At 50.7% G+C, this 19,612-nt stretch overlaps 1 protein-coding gene across 1 annotated transcript in view; it reads left to right on the forward strand.

Annotated features, from left to right (window-relative positions):
* The first annotated feature begins 424 nt into the window (after positions 1-424).
* Wnt3 (Wnt family member 3) overlaps positions 425-19,612 on the forward strand; it is a 39,232-nt gene continuing 20,044 nt past the window's right edge. Inside the window, exon 1 of the mRNA XM_042674069.1 lies at positions 425-598. Coding sequence (XP_042530003.1) covers positions 519-598 — 80 coding nt within the window. The 5' untranslated portion in view covers positions 425-518. The remainder of the gene's footprint in view (positions 599-19,612) is intronic.

A 19,612-nucleotide genomic window follows, 5' to 3' on the forward strand; every position in this document is an offset into this window, starting at 1 on the left:
CACCCGGGAATGCCCACGTGAACGCCAGGTCACATCCCAGCTCCCCAAACCTTGGCTGGCTGCTGGGGAGGGCGGGAGTGGGGGTGTGTGTGTAGGGAGGGGGACAGCCGTCTGGGGCCAGCAGACGGTCCAGCATGCCCTGTCCTCCTCTCCTCACCCCAGGTCCCCCTCTCACCCCCGCAGTTGGATTCCGGGGCACGGGCTTTGCCCAAGTTTTCTGGGCGATGCCCTTCCCAGAGCGCGAGTTGTGGGCCGGGCGGGAGGGGCGCGTGATTGACAGGCCGAACTACGGACTCATCTCTTACCTTAGGCCGCGGGCGCTGATTGGCTGCTCGCTGACATCCTCAAACCCGGCTGCTCCGCGCCGGGCTCGGGAGGGGGGCGGCCGCGGGTGGAGGTGCGCTTCTGACAAGCCCGAAAGTCATTTCCAACCTCAAGTGGACTTTGTTCCAACTATTGGGGGCGTCGCTCCCCCTCTTCATGATCGCGGGCAAACTTCCTCCTCGGCGCTGCTTCTAATGGAGCCCCACCTGCTCGGGCTGCTCGTCGGCCTCCTGCTCGGTGGCACCAGGGTCCTCGCCGGCTACCCAATTTGGTGGTAAGACTTCGCCTCCCATCTGCCCGAGGCCCGGTCTCTCCGCCGCGCCTTGGGGAGATGGGGAAGGGGGGCGCGCTGGCTTGGAAGGGGTGGGCTGCGGCAAAGCTGGGGGCTCCTTTCTCCTTGTCTCCCTCCAGTCTCTCAGCTTCCCACCACTCCTGGATTTTCTGTTGGTGTCGCCTTCAGAATCCAACTCCTGGCTTCTCTGATAAATCACCATTTTCCCTGCTACCCGCCGCAGAGGAGGAAGGACTTTCCCCTCCACCGTCTCCAAAGGTCTCCCATTCTTGATCCTCACCTTCCACCCATTGCAATCCGGGGGATCCTGGAAGACCCACCGTTTGCTGGTAGTTGGGTTCCTGGCAAACCAACGCTGTCTCTGGAGCTGGCCACTCCTCTTCTCCATTTTGGGGTCTTCATGGGTGAAAAAAAAAATCACCCTTGTCCTTCATTTCCATCCCATCTTCTCCGCGCCTCGCTCAAGAGATTTCCCCACAATATCCTCCCTGTTCTCCTTCGTATTTCAGATCCCAAAGGTTTTAGGGATCCATGGGGCAGGAGAGTGTGTGTGGGGGGGCGGGGGGTTCATTAGATTCTCCCCTCTTCTGCTCTAGATTAATTTTGAGCCTCTGAAGTAAATATGGAATTTACGGATCAGAGATGCCATTGAATTCGGTTGAATTCATTCCTTGCTTGTCCACCCTGGCAAATGAGGGGGGGTGGGGGTGAGGCTCTTTGAAAATGTAGCTGTTTGGGAGGGGGTAGGCTTGTTGTTCTTTGACCAAAACCCCAATTTTCCATGTCACATTCGTTGCTTTTGGAAAACGGAGGACTGAGGAGAAAGGACGATTCTGTCCCCGAGAACAGAGCATACAAAAGACATTTTCGTAAATAAGGCTGGGAAAACAAGCGCAGTGATGGTGTGTGTGTGTGGAGGTGGGGGGGGGGCGTCTTGCATGTGCAAAGGGGCTGATTGGGGGAATAAACAGCCCTTTGGGAACCCCAGCTCCAGGGAGTCCCCTTGTATTCCACGCGGCCTCTCCGCAGCTCCCCCTCTGCAGGGGCCGGCCAGGAAGACACACTGAAACCAGTTCCCTAAATGACACCCCGACTCTGCCCTCCTCTAGCCCCCTGCATGCAGGAAAACTTTAATTATAAAGAATCTTTCCCTCCTGGACCTAGGAGAGCCTAGGCCTGGGGGTGAGGAGGTGAGAAGTAGGAATTTGGGACCTGTGAGTAAGAAGGGGAGTGTGACTGTGGCCCCTGGGGTGAAAGTGAGAGAGAGAGAAGAGCCACCAGGGTGCAGTACTGCCTGCGGCCCCTGCTCTCCTTGCCTGCCTGCTCAGGGATCCTAGGACTGGGGGAAGCAGAGCTGGAGAGATTTGGGGGCCACACCCTGTCTTCCTCCAGTTGTTTGGTGGCAGCCTTTGCATTTGGGTATTTGGGGTCCTCTGTGAGAAAAGAAGAAGCAGAAGCAAGGCTTGGCCAAGGGTCTAGGGAGTTGCTCCTATGACTGACACCCAAAGGTCAGTCTTTCTTCTGTCCTTCCTGTGGCCTTGGGCTGGCCTGGCCTCCTGAGTTTATAGAGGCTCATGGGGTAGCTGGGCGGGAGGCGAGGGCAGCCAGAGATTCCAGGGCAGGGTTCTACCCGTCAGAGGAAGGCTGTCTTGATGGTAATTCCTGATTTTCTTCCCATTCCCAGGTCAAGGCCGTGTCATTCTTTGCCCTTTCAGGGATCCAAGAGGGCAGGATAGGAAGAAACAGCTTGGAGCCCCAGAGGTGGCAGGGACTGAGGAAAGGGCAGTTCCGTTGCCCTATGCTCTGGGGGAGGGTACTTCCTGCGGGCAGTGCCAGTGGGCAGGTAGCGGCAGCAGTGCGATCTGTGTGTAATGGTGGCTAGGAAGCATTTGGAATAGGGCTCAACTAATAGGAAGAAAGATTGGGAAAATCGGAGAGGCCGAGACATCAGCCTTAATATAAGGATAGATGGGTACATGGCTTATTTGGGGGTTGAGGGGACAGGGATGCTGCTTTGTCTGAGCAGAGGAAAGATGTATGTGTGTATGTGTGTGAGAGAGAGGGGGCCAGGTCCAAGTGTACTCCTGTACTTTCCAATGACAGTGGCCGCCTCTGTGTGCATTGTGGGTCTTTGACCCTAAGAAGTGTGTGTCCACACTAGTGTGTGAGTGTGAACAACTTGCATATGAAATCACGCAAGATGTGCCTGAAGAGAGCCCACCATGGCCCAAGGCAGGGTGTGCCGTGCTTCTGCATAACAAGTGTCAGCAAGTGGCTTGCTCTAGGATGTGTATGTCTGTGAAAAACTGAGGAGCCTACATGTATCTTTGCTCATGTGATGCTGTGCATGACTGGGCATGTGAGTGTGGTGTTGGTGTGTGTGTGCACCCATGCACACATGCATGCTTTCACCACAGGGTTAGGAGAAAGCCCCACAGGCATTTTTGTGCAAGCTCTCAGTGCTCATGGCCCTGACCTGATTGTGCTAGTGAGTTTGAGAATGAGCTTCGTGTTTGAGGTGGGCTGAGGACTGGGTTAGAGTCTGCTTGTGATTGATCTTGTCCCCAGGTACAAGTGTCAAAATTGGGTTTGTGCCTGTGTGTCTGTGGACTTGTTTGCAGACACCTGACCTGTGTGCTGGGAGGGACACCTTAGCTGGGGGAATTGGTGGCTGTCTGAGGCCCTAGAGGGAAGGTCCAGAAGGAAGCAAAGGTCTCCCAAGGTAATTGTAGGGCTTAGCTGATCTGAGACCCATAGCTGGGCTGGGGGCAGGGCCTTCCTTGGCACAGGTTTGCCCTGCCTGCCTGAGGACTGTGGTCCCAGGCCCTCCCTCCTCTCCAAGCTTGTTCTCCTTTGGTCTTGGAGCTGGGGTGAAGGGTGAGTCACCTTCTCCCAGCCTGGAACTGGAGAGTGGATGGGTCTTAGATTCGTGATCCTGCTTTGCCCCCAGGCAGGCAGATTCCAGTCCTTTTTAGCATCTGAGCCCATTACTGCCTGACCTCCTGGGCCCACCCACAAGGGGTTTATAGGGATTTCTGTCCATGTTACTCCAGGAAGGCCACTCTCGCCCCCAGCAGCTTTTCTTGCTCAGGCCCCAGCCCTGAGAGAAGGGAGGGTACTGCCAGGCTCAGACGGACACTCCTGGAAGGAAGCGGTGTGTTCTGGGGTCTTCCAGCCAGGAAGTGGTAGCACTGGGGCAGGAAGGGCTTCAGTAACAGCAGATTTCTGGACCTCTCCTTGTCAATCCTAGTTATCTCCCAGCAGAGAAATGTCTCTTTCTTTGCCTTCTTGAGAGAATATGAGCCCTCTCTCTGTGGGTCCTAACCCTGAGCTGCCATGCTCTAGAGCAGATACATCCATGAAAGAAGCCTGAGCTTGGTGGAGGGCTGGCAGCTCTTAGGGAGCTGTGTGGCTGATGACCACTGATGACCCACGCTTCTACCTGAGTTCTCATTCCGCCACCCTACGGCCCATCCCCCACTCCAGCGCCTTGCCCTAGCTCTGCCTCAGTTTCCCCTTGTGTCAGATGTCCTGCTGCCTCCCCCCCACCCACGCCCACCCCCACCTGCCTCTCACAGGCTTGTGAACATGTTCAGTCAAACCCCATGGGGGTCAGTAGGCTGGGCCCAGGGAGGCACCTGGAGACTGCGGGGGAGGAAGGCCTCAGGCCAGGTGTTAACACTTGTAGCAGGCAGGAATTACAGCTGGCTGGGGCTGGGGCTGGTAAAGAAGCTAAGCTGGCTGGAGGCTGTTGATCCTACAGACAGACAGACAAACAGACAGACAGACTGATGGGCAGATACCAGATCGGATGGCCAGGCTTTATTGAGCAGGGTGGTCTCCCTTCCAGGGCAGACCTTCCCTGGAGGAGGGGGAGGAGGGAGGCAGATCTCAGAAGTAAGTTCATAATCCTTCTGCTTACCCCACCCCCATTATGGTGGGGCTTTGTGAGGGGGGCCAAGGAACAAAATTGATGGCTGATTTGTTGATATTCTTCTGGTGGGACTATATTTTGCTTTAAAAATAAAAAGAAAGAAAAACAGTTAAAGTGTTAGAACAATACCAAGTGCTGTGTCCTCTGATAAACTTGCTGTAATGGGGGTGGGGGTGAAGGAAACGGGGGAAGGGAAAGTTCTCCCAGAATCTCAGAGCATTTGGTTAAACATTTTCAGGATGCAGAGATGAGAGCCAGATGCACTGTGAACCCTCATCCCTGAGGGTCACCCCACCTTCATCCCAGGGATCTTGAAGGCCTTGGGTCCAGGATGTCTGCCCTGCAATTAATTGTACCCCTGGGAAGACCTTTGATGGGGAGGTCAGAAGAGTCTGGAGCTGGGCTTAGAAACCAAATCTTTTAGCAGGTGCGTGTCTGAGTTGCCCCAGTGCAAATCCAGTCCCTGATTACCAAGGGACTACGCTCTCTTGTGGCTGGGCACCGCGTTATCACTTGCAGAAGAAGGGGGCTACAGACCCACAAAGAAGGTCCAAGGTGAAAAACCCAAGAGATAGACTCCACCCAGCAAGCCAATCCCACTCCACCCATTACAGAACTCAGTCCCAGCACACATATGTTCACGATTACTTGGGCAAGTGTAGAATTGAGGCACCGACCTCAAAATGGGGTGTGGGTGGGAGCTGTGAGCCCAGGGTCTTCTCCATACCTGGAAGAGGTGTCTCACTGATCTGGGCAGGAGTCAAGGAGCCTGGCATCTGGACGGGGAAGGTGGCTTTTCTTGGAGAAGGATTCAGCTCACACATCTTTCTGGACAGGGTAGGAAGATGGGAAGTCAGTATGGAGAACCTTTCCCACTCTCCTGATTCACAAAAGTTCCCCTCCACTCCCCCACCCCTCTCAAGGCTGTTGAGAAGGAAAAGACCTTCTTCATCCGAGACAGGAGGCCCTGCTTGAAGACCAGTCCGTGAGGGTTTAATACATGCATGCCCCTGTGGGTTGGAAATGGTTCAAGCTGAAGACCTGTGTCTGAGCTCTTGAGATTTACCTCGGATGGGCTGTGTGACCTAGCTGTGTGTGCTGTCCCTGCCTCCCTCTGGGTTGCATTTCCTTGACTACATTGAGAGGTTCCTTCTGTCTCACAGGTCTGAGAAAGGGACTCCTCTGATGGCTGTGAAGCCCAGGTCTCTGCAGCAGATGCTCAGTTCCTGCCTCAGACAGTGCCCTCTTTTATCTCTGCAGCCCCACCTACTCTGAACCCCCCAAACTGGCACCCCCACTACTATGAAGCTACCTGAGGTTGCTCCCAATCTTGCCCTAAACACCCCCATTCCTCCACATCCAGGCATTCTCCTCTGCTCTTTCCATGTACTCCCTGGATCACCTACAGCAAGATAACTTCTCCAAGCCTCAGTTTCCCCCTCTGTAAAATGAATGTGGCAACTGCCTCAGTTCAGCAATGGAACAATGCCTGGCATGTGGGAAACACTGTACATCTTAGCTATTTTCACCTCTGTCTTCAGACTATTAGCTCATTGAAGTGCACTATCCAAGCTTGCCTCTTCCCAGAAGCCCTCCCAGATTGGACCCACTCAGCTGTTTTCCCCCCTATCTGCAGAGCCATCTTTCTCCCTAATGCGTGGTGCTGGTTTCCAAAGCTTATAGCTTTACTTGTAAGTAGAGGCAGTCAACGAGGCTAGGCTAAAACTTAACCTCAGCACTTCCTTGCCCAGGAAGGGCAAGACAGTATAAATGATGCTGGAGGCTCCCCCAAATCCTCTCACACAGTATGTCCCACTGTTGTTTCCAGCTGGGATCTAGGGTCCTCCAGGCTGGGTCAGGAGGGGTGGGAGGCAGCTCCTGGGGGAGTGGCACAAAGTTGCTCCTCCAGGAGCTGAGGGATGACTCAGAGGTGATTTATAGACGGAAGGCAGAAAGCTTGGCTCCTGGCAGAGGCCTGCTGCTTAATTACATTCTTTAGGGGGTGGAGGTATGTGTGGGGCGACAAGCAGGGGAGAACTTCCACCTCTTCCCCTCCAGGCCTGTCCCTGTGCTATACCAACTCCAGGATCCTCTCTTGCTGCTGGAAAGGGATCTTCTTCCTCCTCTTCCTCTTCCTCTTCTCTTTCTTTTTGTCCTGGTCCTGAACTCAGGGCCTACACGCTGTCCCTTCACTTTTTCATTTGAGTCTGGCATTCTACCACTTGAGCTACAGCTCTACTTCTGGCTTTTTCTTTTTCTTTTTATCTAGTTAATTGGACATGAGAGTCTCACAGACTTTCCTGCCCAGGCTGGCTTTGAACTATGATCCTCAGATCTTAGCCTTTTGAGTAGCTAGGATTACAGGTATTACATGGGCCGCTACAGGAGCTCCTGTTTTCAGTGAGAGCTCCCTGTCAGAGAGAACAGAGAGAGTAAGGGAGGCAGAGTCTCACCTGGGCCTCCCTAGGCCAGGTTAGAGGGAGTAGGGGCTGGAGAGTGGGATGCGGGATCTATACTCTGCTTCTGAGCAGGTGCATAGCTAACCCATCTGGGAAGAGAGTTTCTAGAATCTTCTGTGTGTGGCAGTTATACATTTCCCCTTGGCACCTATATCCCACTGATGCCTCCGAGAATCTTCAACATGATACCTTTTCTGTTGCTTGGTTCTCAGGGGATCCTGAGCACTGAGTATCAGGCCCCTTTCTCAAAGGCTGAATCTTGGGTCTCTGCAAAGGTTCCCCATGGGCAGGGCCAACTTGGTATCAGAGGGGAGGAGCTGTCCTATCCCACATGTAACTAACTTCTCAGGGAACCTGACAATTCATCTGGCAGAAGCTAGGTCATGGCTGCCTGTTGTCAAGTAGTCCCCACGCCCTCCCCCCCGTTGCCTTTTGGGGAGTCCCTGGCATTTCCTCTGTTAGTACAGCCCACTAAAGAGATGTGTCCGCTGGCTGGCTGCAGCGATGCTGCATTTCCAGTTCCCAGGTCTGGGAAGGTGTGGGGTGGGCAGGAGAGGGGCTGTGGAGGCCGAGAGCATCTATTTATCTGTTTGCAGCTTGGTTAGTACCTCCAGGAGGAGTTGGCAGGGGTCAGGATGGGGACACTAGACAGTTCCCTGGTTCCCCCTGAGGCAGACCTTCTCAAAATGGCCTCATTATGTGTATGGAGTGAATTCCAGAAATGTCAGGCACACCCATATGTCTAGAGGAAGGATGGAGACCCAGAGGTATGCTCAGAGACAGGAAGGGGGCAGAGTGAGGGGAGGAGGATTCAGGGCAGGGAAGTTGGGAACCTGAGAGTTCACATAGCCTGTAGTTATGAAATGGATGTTAGGGGGATCCTGTTTGGCCCACCTCCCCGAGGCTGTGCTGCATGTTTACTCACTAGCCATTGGATTGTCTCTGCCTGGTTCAGGAGGCAGAGTGCTAAACTTTACAACTCAAGCAGTTATGAGCTGGTGGCTTGAGTCTCTCACTCCCTGCCTCTGGGCCTCAGTGTTCTCATCTGCAAAATGGAAATACTAACACACCCTTCCCTGCCTCCCAGGCCGGAAAGGATCTCCCTTAACCATTATTGTGGGTCCTAGAAAAGAGGATCAAGAGCCATCTCTGCCCAGGTGGGGATCTAAGCAGAGCCCCAGTGGCATCCTCAGAGCGTGTGGAGTTGGTTTGCCAGCAGAGAGATAAGGAATGGGGTAAGGGCAGTCGGTGGCGTGGGGGTGGGGGCAGGTTGTCTCTGCCTCCCTGAATGACTCATGAGCCTCAATGGAGAGGACCCAGGGGAGTTTGAGGTTATGAGGCCACGGAGTACACCAGATTCCAGCTCAGAATGTGCAGTTTGGGGGTTCCCTTGGCCTAACTAAGGCAGAGTCTGCAGGCTGAGCTTGCTTTTAGGGACAAGGCAATGGGAGATTAGGGTAGAGGTGAGGAGGGCAAAGGTGAGCAGCTGTAAAGGGCCTGTGGTCAGCAGGAAATCCTAATTGCCCAGCTAAAAGCCCAGCAAACCCAGAGCTGCTCAGGCCAGTCCTTCAAGCTGGGCTGGAGAGACAGGAACGAATGTGTCTTGTGTTGGTGGGGGGGGGGGGGGGGGGATGGGAGCAACAGGACCCGGCACCCAGGTCTTCCTGGGCCTTTCTGCAAAACCTGCCCCTGGGTTACAGAGTCCCACTTATCTGCCAGAGCCAGCTGGGCCGGCGAGAAAAACCAATCTCCCAGGGCTCGCCAGGAATGCAAATTGGGGCTTGTAACATGGCAAGTGAACCAGCGTCTCCCCTCCTGTCCAACTCCATCCAACACACTTATCTTCACAACGAGGATTTCGGGGCGGGGGTGTCATTCCACTGCTCTGAAAACCTCCCTTGGATCCCTACTTCCTGCGTGGCACCGAGGTCCCCTATGATCTGGCCCATATCCAGCTCAGTAGTTATGGGATGTAACTGAACTCAGTCCCTGGGTTGCCCAGAGGTCAGTCTGCCCAGCTTAAAAAAACTGGAAGTGGTTCTGTGGCTCAAGTGGTAGAGCGCTCACCTTGAGCTGAAGAGCTGAGGGACAGCACCCAGGCCCAGAGTTCAAGCCCCAAAACCGAAAGGACTTCTTATGAGCTTATTTGTAGAGCACCTGGCTCTCCAAAGGGTAATTTTGAAGCAAGATTACCCTTGACCTTCAACTTGAAGTCCTCTTTGTGGGGTTTTTGGAAGCTATTTATGAACCTCTGGAAGATCTCTTATTTGGGGATGTGTACCAGTCAAAGGCAAACTTGTCACCCGTTGCCAGGCTGTCCTCAAACTTTAAGTATTGTCCTCAAAATTAAGTATTGCTGGTTGTATAGCCACATGATTATTTTGTAAGCCTTTGAACTGGGGTGGAGTGACCTTGGTCCGATCACTACTTCTGAGTCTTGTGGGGCAGGAGGGAGATGGAGTAAGTGACCACTAAGATTATTTCCAGCTATGACCATCACCTACTTAAGTCCTCATTGCTCCTTAGAACCTGTTCTCCATCACACTCATGGTGGAACTCCTGGAATGATCTTCCTCGCCCGCGCGTTCTTCTTTTACTGGATCCTGCTTTTTCTGCTTTCATTTGCATATTTACTTCAATGAATCCTGCATTTATAAGATCCCCGAAGGCACGCAGCATGTCTTATACATGGTTGGCTTCTATGTGTCTGCCCTATGCACGGCAGAGCCTCATGTTCTCACTTAGTGGGCACTTGACCACTTCAACCACACCTCCAGCCCAGCTTTTTTGCTGGTTAATTGAAGATGGAGTCTTTGTAGACTTTTCTGCCTGGGTTGGCTTTGAACATGGATCCTCTCCATTAGGTAGGATTACAGGTATGAGTCACTACCCCAACTTGAGCTACTTCACTCTAAATCTGACGTTTGCACCTAACCCTCTTTTTGGGAATCTTCTCTTCTCTTGCCTTGGGTCACATCTGGCTCCTCCCATCTCCCCTTGAGTCAGTTAGGCCCACCCTCCTGTAGCTGAGCATCCAGCAGCCATCTTGAGAACTGTCCTGCAAGACTGGAGGGGAGAGTGGGGGAGGAGAGAACAGAGGGAGCCGGAAACATCTTACATGATGGTTCCCGAACTTCCCTCCCATTAGCTTAAGTCCCTCCCATTAGCAAAGTCCTCCTCGGGACCCTGGCAGGGCCTGAGCCATGCTGTACCCCATCTGTGGTGAGATACTTCAGGTAGAGTAGAAGAGCAGCAATGAGGGGTCAGGCTGGCCTCTATCCACCTATCAAAGCTTTTCTCCTCTTTTCTGTTTCTGTCCCTGGACAGCACCCTGAAAACCAATTCACTCAACTGCTTGCCTTCAGCAAGATCTAACCCAGACTAGCTGATCCTCCGCCAAAGCTTCAGCAGGGGGAGAGATTCCAGAACCTTGCAAGGATAGAGTCCTAGGCATGTCTTGAAGCTAAAACAGCTCATGAAACCAGCATCACTACTTGCCTGGCCCTCTAGCACTTGAACCATGCCTCCAGCCCAGCTTTTTTTTTTGCTGTGGAAATGGAAGCTCACAAGTCAAAAGGCTAGGGAGCAAATGCAGAAGGGAGGGCTGGATTTAACATCCATGGAATAATTCATTGCTTATGATGTGCAGTGGTTCCATCCCTCTCCTCCCCCTCCCCAGTGTGTGTGTGCTTGGAGTAAACAAATTACTCAACTCCCCACAGCCCCGGGAGGCAGATGCTCCTGTTCACCCCATTCTACAGATAACAAACTGAGCCCAGAAATAGCAGTCCCATTGCCCAAAGGCAGCCAGGCCCTCTGGCTTTACTAACCCTCATGACTGTGACTGTCAGGAAGTTCCCTCTTAGTTCTGACTGAAGTCTGTTCTGACTTAAGCTTAGATACTCCCATTGAATCATGAGTGTTTGTTCTTGAGAACCAAATGCATCTCCCTCTGGGTCTTCCTTCTCCGAGACAGCCCTTTCCAGTTCTTCCCCTGCCTCAGTGCGCCCTGAACTACTTATCTTCCCTCTTCCAATCTCTCTCCAACTTTCTCAGTCTTGTTTGTCAAGTCAGGTCCCTCCCCAGCCCTTAGATTTACAAGGCTTGAACAGTTGTCTGGTGCCTATGCCCTTCCCTACAGGCTAAAAGCCTGAGGGATTAGAACTCTGGTCATACACTCACCCTAGCCCTACTCAAGGTACTCAGTGTGCTGAGGGTTTTTGCTTAGAGGTCCGTCCACCTACTTCTGAGATCCACAGGCTTATGCCTGGACTTCATCCCATCCGGGCCCACTAGGCTGCTGGTGGCCTTGAGAAGTTATCAAAGGAGGCTATTCGCAAAAGCTGTAACTGGAGTTTGAAGGTCTGCCCAGGGCTGACCAGGCTGCAGGCCAGGGGCAGTCTCTGCCCACATCACCACTTTCTAGCAGGCAGACAACTTATCCTTATCAAGGTATTTTGCCACACTAGAAACATGGAATGATTTTGAAACTTTTTACTACAGTATAGCATATATAAAGGTATGTTTACAACACAGAAGAGCTGAGGTCAAGGAAAAGGAGAGAATAGAATATGTTGATTTTTTTTTGGGGGGGGGGGTCATGCTGGCCTGAAAAATCTTTATAAAGGTCTTGAGAACTTGGTGAAGGATTTCTCATTTAGGAGTTGCAGCTCAGGCCTATGTATTCTAGCCAGGCCTGGAAGATGGATGGGAAAATGAGTTTGCCCAGGATCTATCTGCCCAGAATCTGGGAGAGGAATTGCTCCCTCCATCTGGCTACATCCTCTCTCCTCCTTCCTGACTAACTCTCCTCCCAAAACAAGAGTTCTGACTTGCTAGCAGCATTGCCAGCTTCCTTCAGCTTACGCTTGATCTTGCTAATTTTTTAAAGTTAAACTAAATTAATTTGTGTGTGTGTGTGTGTGTGTGTGTGTGTGTGTGTGTGCGTGCGTGCGCCAGTACTGGGACCTGAACTAAGGGCCTTGGTGCTGTTGCTTAGCTTTATCACTCAAGATTGGCACTCTATCACTTCAGGCACAGCTCAGCTTCCAGCTTTTTGTTGGTTCATTAGAAATAAGAGTCTCATGGATTTCCTTATCCTGGCTTTCAACTGTGGTCCTCAGACCTCAGCCTCCTGCTTCACTTTTCTTTTCTTTCTCTTTCTTTCTTCCTTTCTTTCTTTTTGGTTGTTGTTATGCTTGGATCCTGTCTTGCCATTCTTAGCCTCAAACCATCTCTCTTTTGCTTGGTCAGTTTTGCTGTTTTTTAGTCAATCTGATCAGGAGGGCATTTGGACAGCTGAGGCAACTGTGCCGGACGTACTGCTCCTCTGGCTGACCTGGATCTTGTACCTGCCTGACTCTCCACCTGCCTCCCTTCCACTTCACCTTGCTTCCTCCTCTGACCTCCTTTCATGAAGTCTGGGGGGGTGGGGGTGGACAGCAGTCCTGGGCTCAGCTTCTGGCTGGAGCTAGGTGAATGTCACCTCTTTGAGCCTCAGTTTTTCCGCTCTGTAAACCGGGTACCATAAGGACTGTGGTGAGGATTAAAGGATCTAGCTCACAGGAGACAGACAGGGTCTGGCGTCTACACAGTGAGTAATCCACCCATTCGCTATCATTAATTTTGTCGTGGTGTTTGTGTTGTTGTTCCTTGCCAAGCAAGCCTTCCCTCGGTTCCAACCTCAGCTATGCCTTTCCCAGAGTCTCTCAGTCTGCTTCATTGACTGGATTGGAGCTCCCCACAGGCAGGACCCAGGCTTTGTCAGGGTGGATGTTCAAGGACAGGGTCTGGGGTGAATGGGTGCCGCTGAGTGTCGCCGGCTGGTGACCTCCCAAACAAGAAAGACTAACATTTGACATATTTTTTTTTTTTGTCTTTTTCTTTTCTGGTACTGGACATCGAACCTAGGACATTACACTTGCTAGGGCAAGCATTTTGCCGCTGAGCTATAGCGCAGCCCAACTTGGCACCGCTTTTTTTCCTTAGGCTTTTACTTACTTCTTGTAGCTGTTTGCCCTGTCTTTCCAATGGGAGGGAAGAGTCCCAGGGACTTGGATTCTGCTTTGTGTCTTCATGTCCTGAGGGAGGATCACAGAGCACTCTGAAGAGTGCAGGAGCACAGTTGTGGGAGCATTATCATCCATCAGTGCTATCTATTAGTCAGTCAGTGACTGCTCTGGCTCAGCTGCTTCCTGAGAGCTGGGACAGCATCTCCCTCAACCCATGATCCCTCAGTGGGCCCAACCCTAAGCTTCTAGCCTGTGCTGGGAGGTGATATGGCTTTCCCAAGAGAGGAAGATTTACAGGCCTCAACAATAACTATGACAAAGATCTTGCATGTGACACTTTGTGGGTCTGGAATAATTTCTTCCTTTGCAAAATGGGGATTTAAAATGGCAATGCCATCAAGTACTGGTGGTTCATGCCTATAATCCTTGCTACTCAGGAGCCTGTGATCTGAGGATCATAGTTCAAAGTCAGCCTTAGTAGGAAAAGTCTGTAAGACTCTCATCTCCAGTTAAGCACCAAAAAGCCAGAAGTGGAACTGTGGCTAAAGTAGCAGAGTTCCAGCCTTAGGCAGAAAAAGCTAAGGAACAGGACCCAGGTCCTGAGTTAAAGCCCTAGTACAAACACACACACACACACACACACACACACACACACACACACACTGGCAACCCCAGGGTGTTTTTGACGATGAGATAAAATGCTACCCAGGGACTGAAGTGAAGGTGACTAATTGAGAACAATGTGAAAGTCATTCCAATAAAGATGGCGTGATGATACAAATTTCTTTTTTATTTTGCTTGGTTGTAGGGCTTGAACTCAGGGCCTAGACTCTGTCCCTGAGCACTTTTGCTCAAGGCAAGTGCTCTCTCACTTTGAGCCACAGCTCTACATCTGGTTTTCTGGTAATTAATTGAAGAGTCTAATGAACTTTCCTGCCTGGGCTGGCTTTGAACCGCAGTCCTCAGATCTCAGCTCCCGAGTAGTTAGGAATACATACATGAGCTGTCAGTGCCCAGCTTTAGGCCAGCTTCTTTAGAGCAGGAAGAACCAAACCCCTTCCAAACAGAAAGAGTCCCACTCTGGGAAATCGTGAAATCAGAGCCCCATAATTGCCCTATCTGAAGATGGGGTGGGAGAGGGGCATAGGGGATAGGGTAGGAGTCTGTGTCTCCAGGGGACACTAGTCAAAGCACTAACAAAGGCCTCTGGTTCCTGAGAAGGGAAGGGAAATCAGATGGAGTGGCTTCAGGAATTTTTTTTTTTTTAAACTGAGGTTCCCAGGCAGGACTGGTCTGTGCAGTTTTAATATGGATCCAGTTAATAATGGTTGAGACATCATCAGCCATGTCAGCTCTGCTAAGTATCATGAGTAAATTGGGCTGGGGCTCCTGGGGTGGGGTGGGGGACCTAAATCACTGTGTATATTGAGTCTTTAGGGGAGAGGGACCAGCTTCCCACCTGGAGTGTCAGAGAAAAAAGGACAGTGTGTTCAATGTGTTGACAGTGTAGCTGAGATGTAACATGCACGCATGCCAGCTGCTCTCCTGCAAATGGATAGAAAGTATTTGTTATTATGTAATACTTCTCACTCACACACACACACACACACACACACACACAAGGGTAAACACACCATACATACATACATACAGGATAACCATAAAGTGAAAATCTGGCCTCCCTGAGGAACCAGAACATCTTCATCCCACCATAGACTCCTGCCCTTCCCCATCTCCCTCCAGATGTGTAAGACATCCTGGATTTTGCACTTTTACTCCATTACTTTAGTTATTTATTTATTTAATGTCAGTGGTGGGGTTTGAGCTCTGGGCCTGGGCACTGTCCTTCAGCTCTTCAGCTCAAGGCAAGCACTCTACCACTTGAACTATAGCGCCACTTCCAGTTTTCTGGTAGTTAATTGGAGATAAGAGTCTCACAGACTTTCCTGCTCGGCCTGGCTTTGAACCACAATCCTCAGATCTCAGCCTCCTGAGTAGCTAGGATTATAGGCATGAGCCACTGGCGCCCGGCTTTATTTTTATTTTTGTAGTACTGAAATTGTAGTACTGGAAGCCAGGCACTGGTGGCTTACACCTGTAATCCTAGCTACTCAGGAGGCTGAGATCTGAGGATCACTGTTCTAAGCCAGCCTGGGCAGGAAAGTCCAGGAGACTCTTATCTCCAATAAACCACTAGAAAACCGGAAGTGGCCCTGTAGCTCAAGCGGTACAGCGCTTGCCTTGAGCTGAAGAGCTGAGGGACAGTGCCCAGGCCCAGAGTTCAAGCCTCACAACCGGCAACAACAACAACAAAAAGTTTCCCTAGATAAGAATGTCCACATGATATCTTCCATATTGCTTATTTTTAGCACCTTAAAAGCAGAGTCAGCAGGGTGCTAGTGGCTCATGACTAATCCTAGCTACTCAGGAAGCTGAGATCTGAGGATGTGGTTCCAATTCAGCCCGGGCAGAAAAGTCTGTGAGACTCTTAGCTCCAAAAATCAGAAGTGGAACTGCAGTTCAAAAGTGGTAGAGTGCTAGCTAGTCTTGAGCAAAAAGAGCTCATGGACAGCCCCCAGGCCTTGAGTTCAAGCTCCATGACAGACCAAAAAAAAAATTTTTTTTTAAAAAAAGCAGAATTAGCCCGTATATAGTCTTCTGTTATTTGCTTTTCTCTCTCTGCATTGTTTCTAAGTTTTGTACTGCTGTTGGGTCTTACTGTAGTTTCTTCATTTTCCTAGCTGTATAGTAGTCCTTTGTTGAAATATACTTCAACAGTCTATTCTGTCTCTCTATGGACATGCATGTCCCAATTCACATGAAGTTGAGGTGTCTGTGCAGGTACCCGCCTAGGAGGGGGGATGGGGTGTTGGGCATATAAATGTTCTTCAGAGACTGGCACCAAACTGCTTTCCAAACAGCTAGCCAATCTCTCCCCATTCCTCCTCTTGGTCCTGATCTTCCTTGGGTTTTCAAAATCCAAAAGTTCAGATCTGGCAGGTCTCTATCTTCCCAGATCTTCGCTATACCTCAAGCCAGGTAATAACCTTACTATTTGTGTTTCTTATCACATCATCCTATGTGATCCTACTGAGAACTTCTGGATTCATATAAATTCAGAAATCACCACTTGTTCCCTTGGTGCTGTGTGCTCATTGTGGGGGTCTGTGGGGTGACCCTTGTTTAACCTGTTTCTCCAAAGAAGTTCGCCTAGGAATCCTTTATCCCTCTGGTATCAACTATTGCCTACTTGAAAAAGACAATCTAGAAGGTTCCCCCGCCTCCTTCCCCTTATAGTTTTATCTGTGGAATTTTATTTTTCTCAGGAGCTAGGCTGGGCCGCTTTCAACTTCTTTCTCAATCACTCTGTGCAATGGCTTACCCCAGAGCATCACTGGTGACCATCAGAGAGAGAGAGAGAGAGAGAGAGGAGACCCAGCATATGAGCAAGCAAGAACAAGTTATGTGAGAGGCCTGCAGGTGGCTAGCACCTCAGGGCAGACCCTGAACTACCCAGACTCTGAGGCAGGGTTCACTTTGATATGACCTAGCTGAAGCCAGGACCTAGACCCCAGGCACCGAGTTCCCAGAGTTGGGCTTGTGGTCATAGACCACGGCCCCTTATACAGTGTGAGCTTAGAAATGTGCCCACGGGATACCTTTTACCAGGCAAGTTGCCCTTGGCCACCCTAAAGGTCAGCAGTTAAGGTTATCATTGACTTCGGAGGTGCACATGTGAGAAGTGCTTGGCTCTCATGCCAGCTGGCCTTTTTGGACGCGGTAGGCTGACTCCTCCATTCTTAGCCCTTCACAGGGAAGCTGACATGTTGCAGTGGCCCTGTACTCTTCTCTCCACACTGGCCAGGGGCCATTCTAGCACCATCTGGCCACACAAGAAAAATGAGTATGGGGGCTTGATCTCAGAGAAGGAGCAGAGACATGAAATGCTGATTCAGAGAAATGGAAATGACTAGGGAGACTTTTCGGTAGGTATCAAAAGGCAGAGATATTCCCAAAACCAAATGAAATGGAGAATGTAGGGAAGTGGGGGGGGAGGGAGGGGGAGATCTTTCTGGCCTAGAAAAAGAAGCAATTCCCTGGAATTCAAACTGGCTACTCTGTTAAAAGCTTTATTGATGTGAGAATCTGAGAAGGTATGGAGTTTTTTCTTTTTGTTGTTGTTTTTTTTATCTTTATCTCTGGCCATGGTGGTACAATGTGCTCTGTAGCTGAGACTTGGAAGAATGCTTCTTAGGAACCTTCGTTTTGTACACAATGTGCAAGCCGGGTCTGAAGACCCCTGGGGTCTTACCAGTCCAACACGTTCCTTCTCTCAGATCCTCAGATGGCTCCTGCTCTACCTGTGGAATCATCAGTGGGACTTCCTCCTGGATCCCCAGTGCTTTGATGTTTTGCCTTATGTCCCTGTTCCTTTCTCTTTCTTCTCCCTCAGGGGGAATTTCAAAACATCTACTCAACACATCCTTTGCTCCCAGGCTACCCAGTGTCCTCTCTTCTTGGCCTCCTAGGAGCACTTGGGGACAGCTTGGAAACTGGCTGTGTCTGCGCTTGCATCTTGCCGTCTCTGCATGCCTGGCCAGCTTGTTGCCCTCCTCCAGGTTAAGAAAGATGGCACACAGTGGGTGCTGAACAGGTGCAGTGTTCTGGAATGGACTGGTTATCATCAGATTGGTTTGTGGAGTGGCGGGGGTAGAATCAAGCTCTGCCTCTACTTCCTGCTTTCTGAGCCTCAGTTTCCTCATTTGTGGAGCAGAGGCAGCAGAGGGAAGATCCACTCTCAGGACTGTGGAGAGGATTAATGGGGAAGTTCAGGGAGGCACTTTGTGGTTTGATCCCATGGTCATCCCTACTGGTACTTGGGAACTCTCTGCTCACATTCTGTCAGTATTTTCTGGGTGTGGCATCTTAGAGAAGATCTCATGGGAATTCTCTGTGGTTACCTCAAGTCAGGGATCCTGCTGCAAGTATCCAGCCATGGAATAAGGGTCCCTGTCACCCTGAGGAACCTGGATTTGGGTCTGGCCCTGAGTGAGATATAAAGACATCGACATAGACAGTTTATACAGTAGGCAAACTGAGCAGCAGGTAGACCCAGGTATCTCAGCTCTTCAATGATGATATCCTCTGGGCCAATTTTGTTCTCCCAAATCTCCACCCCCTCCCCCCCCCCCCCCCCTTTTTTTTTTTTTTTTGTTTTTTTGTCGGTCGTGGGGGCTTGAACTCTGGGCCTGGGCGCTGTCCCTCAGCTCTTCAGCTCAAGGCGAGCGCTCTACCACTTGAGCTACAGTGCCACTTCCCCCCTCCCCTTTTTTTTTGGTGGACCAGTCCTAGGACTTGAACTCAGGGCCTGGCTACTGTCCCTGAGCTTTTTTGCTCAAGGCTGGCACTCTATCATTCAAGCCACAGCTCCACTTCTGGCTTTTGCTGGCTGATTGGAGATAAGAGTCTCATGGACTTTCCTGCCCAGGCTGGATTGGAACTTTGATCCTCGGATCTCAGCCTCCTGAGTAGCTAGGATTACAGGCATGAGCTACCAGCACCTGGCTCTCTCCCCTTCTTGTTGCTTTATTGGCAAGCTCTGGCCTCCATCTCCCAGCTGTGTGACCCCTCCCTGCCCCTGCCCAGATGTGGTACCTAGCTTCTCTAACCCATGTCATCATCTGTCAAATAGGGATAATAACGTCACTGGGTTCTGTGGCAAATTAAAGTGCTTTACAATGGTACCTGGCACCTAGTCAGGGCCCAGTAAATGTTAACCATCATTACTAGTAATAATAGCCACTGTGAGTGTCCTAGAAAATAGGTTCTCTCATTCCCTTACAGCAGAATTCAGTAAATTATTTCCTCACGGCCTTGTTAACTATTGTCTACCCAAATAAATACACCCCCTATTATCTTATTCACTACTGAGTATACACCCATAAAAGCGTTCCCCTTTATTTCATTTATAGCTCAGTGTCTCCATAAAGGGGCCCCATTACCTCATCTCCCCTGTATTGTGGGTGCCTCCCCCTGTCTGTGGCCACAGTGGTTCTTCAGGGAAACTAGGCTGGCTGGTCTCCATTGACATCCGACTTTTTTTTTTTTGGGGGGGGGTGCCAGTACCGAGGCTTGACCTCAAGGCCTCATGCTCTTGCTTGGTTTCTTTGCTCATGGCTGGGACTCTACCACTTGAGGCATACCTCCACTTCCAACATTTTATCTATGATGCTGAACAGACATAGCTCATTAAAAAATCAGTCACTAGATTTTTTTTTAATTGTGTGTGCCAGGCATTGGTGGCTCACACCTGTTATCCTAGCTACTCAGGCAGCTGGGCCTGGGCAGGAATGTCCATGAGACTCATCTCCAATTAACCACCAGAAAACTGGAAGTGGTGCTGTGGCTCAAAGTGGTAGAGCACTAGTCTTGAGCAAAAATTGCTCAAGGACAATGCTCAGATCTTAAATTTAAGCTCCATGACTGACCAAAAATAAAAAAAAGGTGTCCATGAGATTTCTGAATGAACCCTGTTTCTCCCAGTAAAAGAAAAAAAAACACAAAAAACCACATATTACAAACTAAACTACCC

This window comes from Dipodomys spectabilis, unplaced genomic scaffold (assembly GCF_019054845.1).
Source record: "Dipodomys spectabilis isolate Male_0828 unplaced genomic scaffold, ASM1905484v1 ptg000018l, whole genome shotgun sequence".
NCBI classification, from domain to species: domain Eukaryota; kingdom Metazoa; phylum Chordata; class Mammalia; order Rodentia; family Heteromyidae; genus Dipodomys; species Dipodomys spectabilis.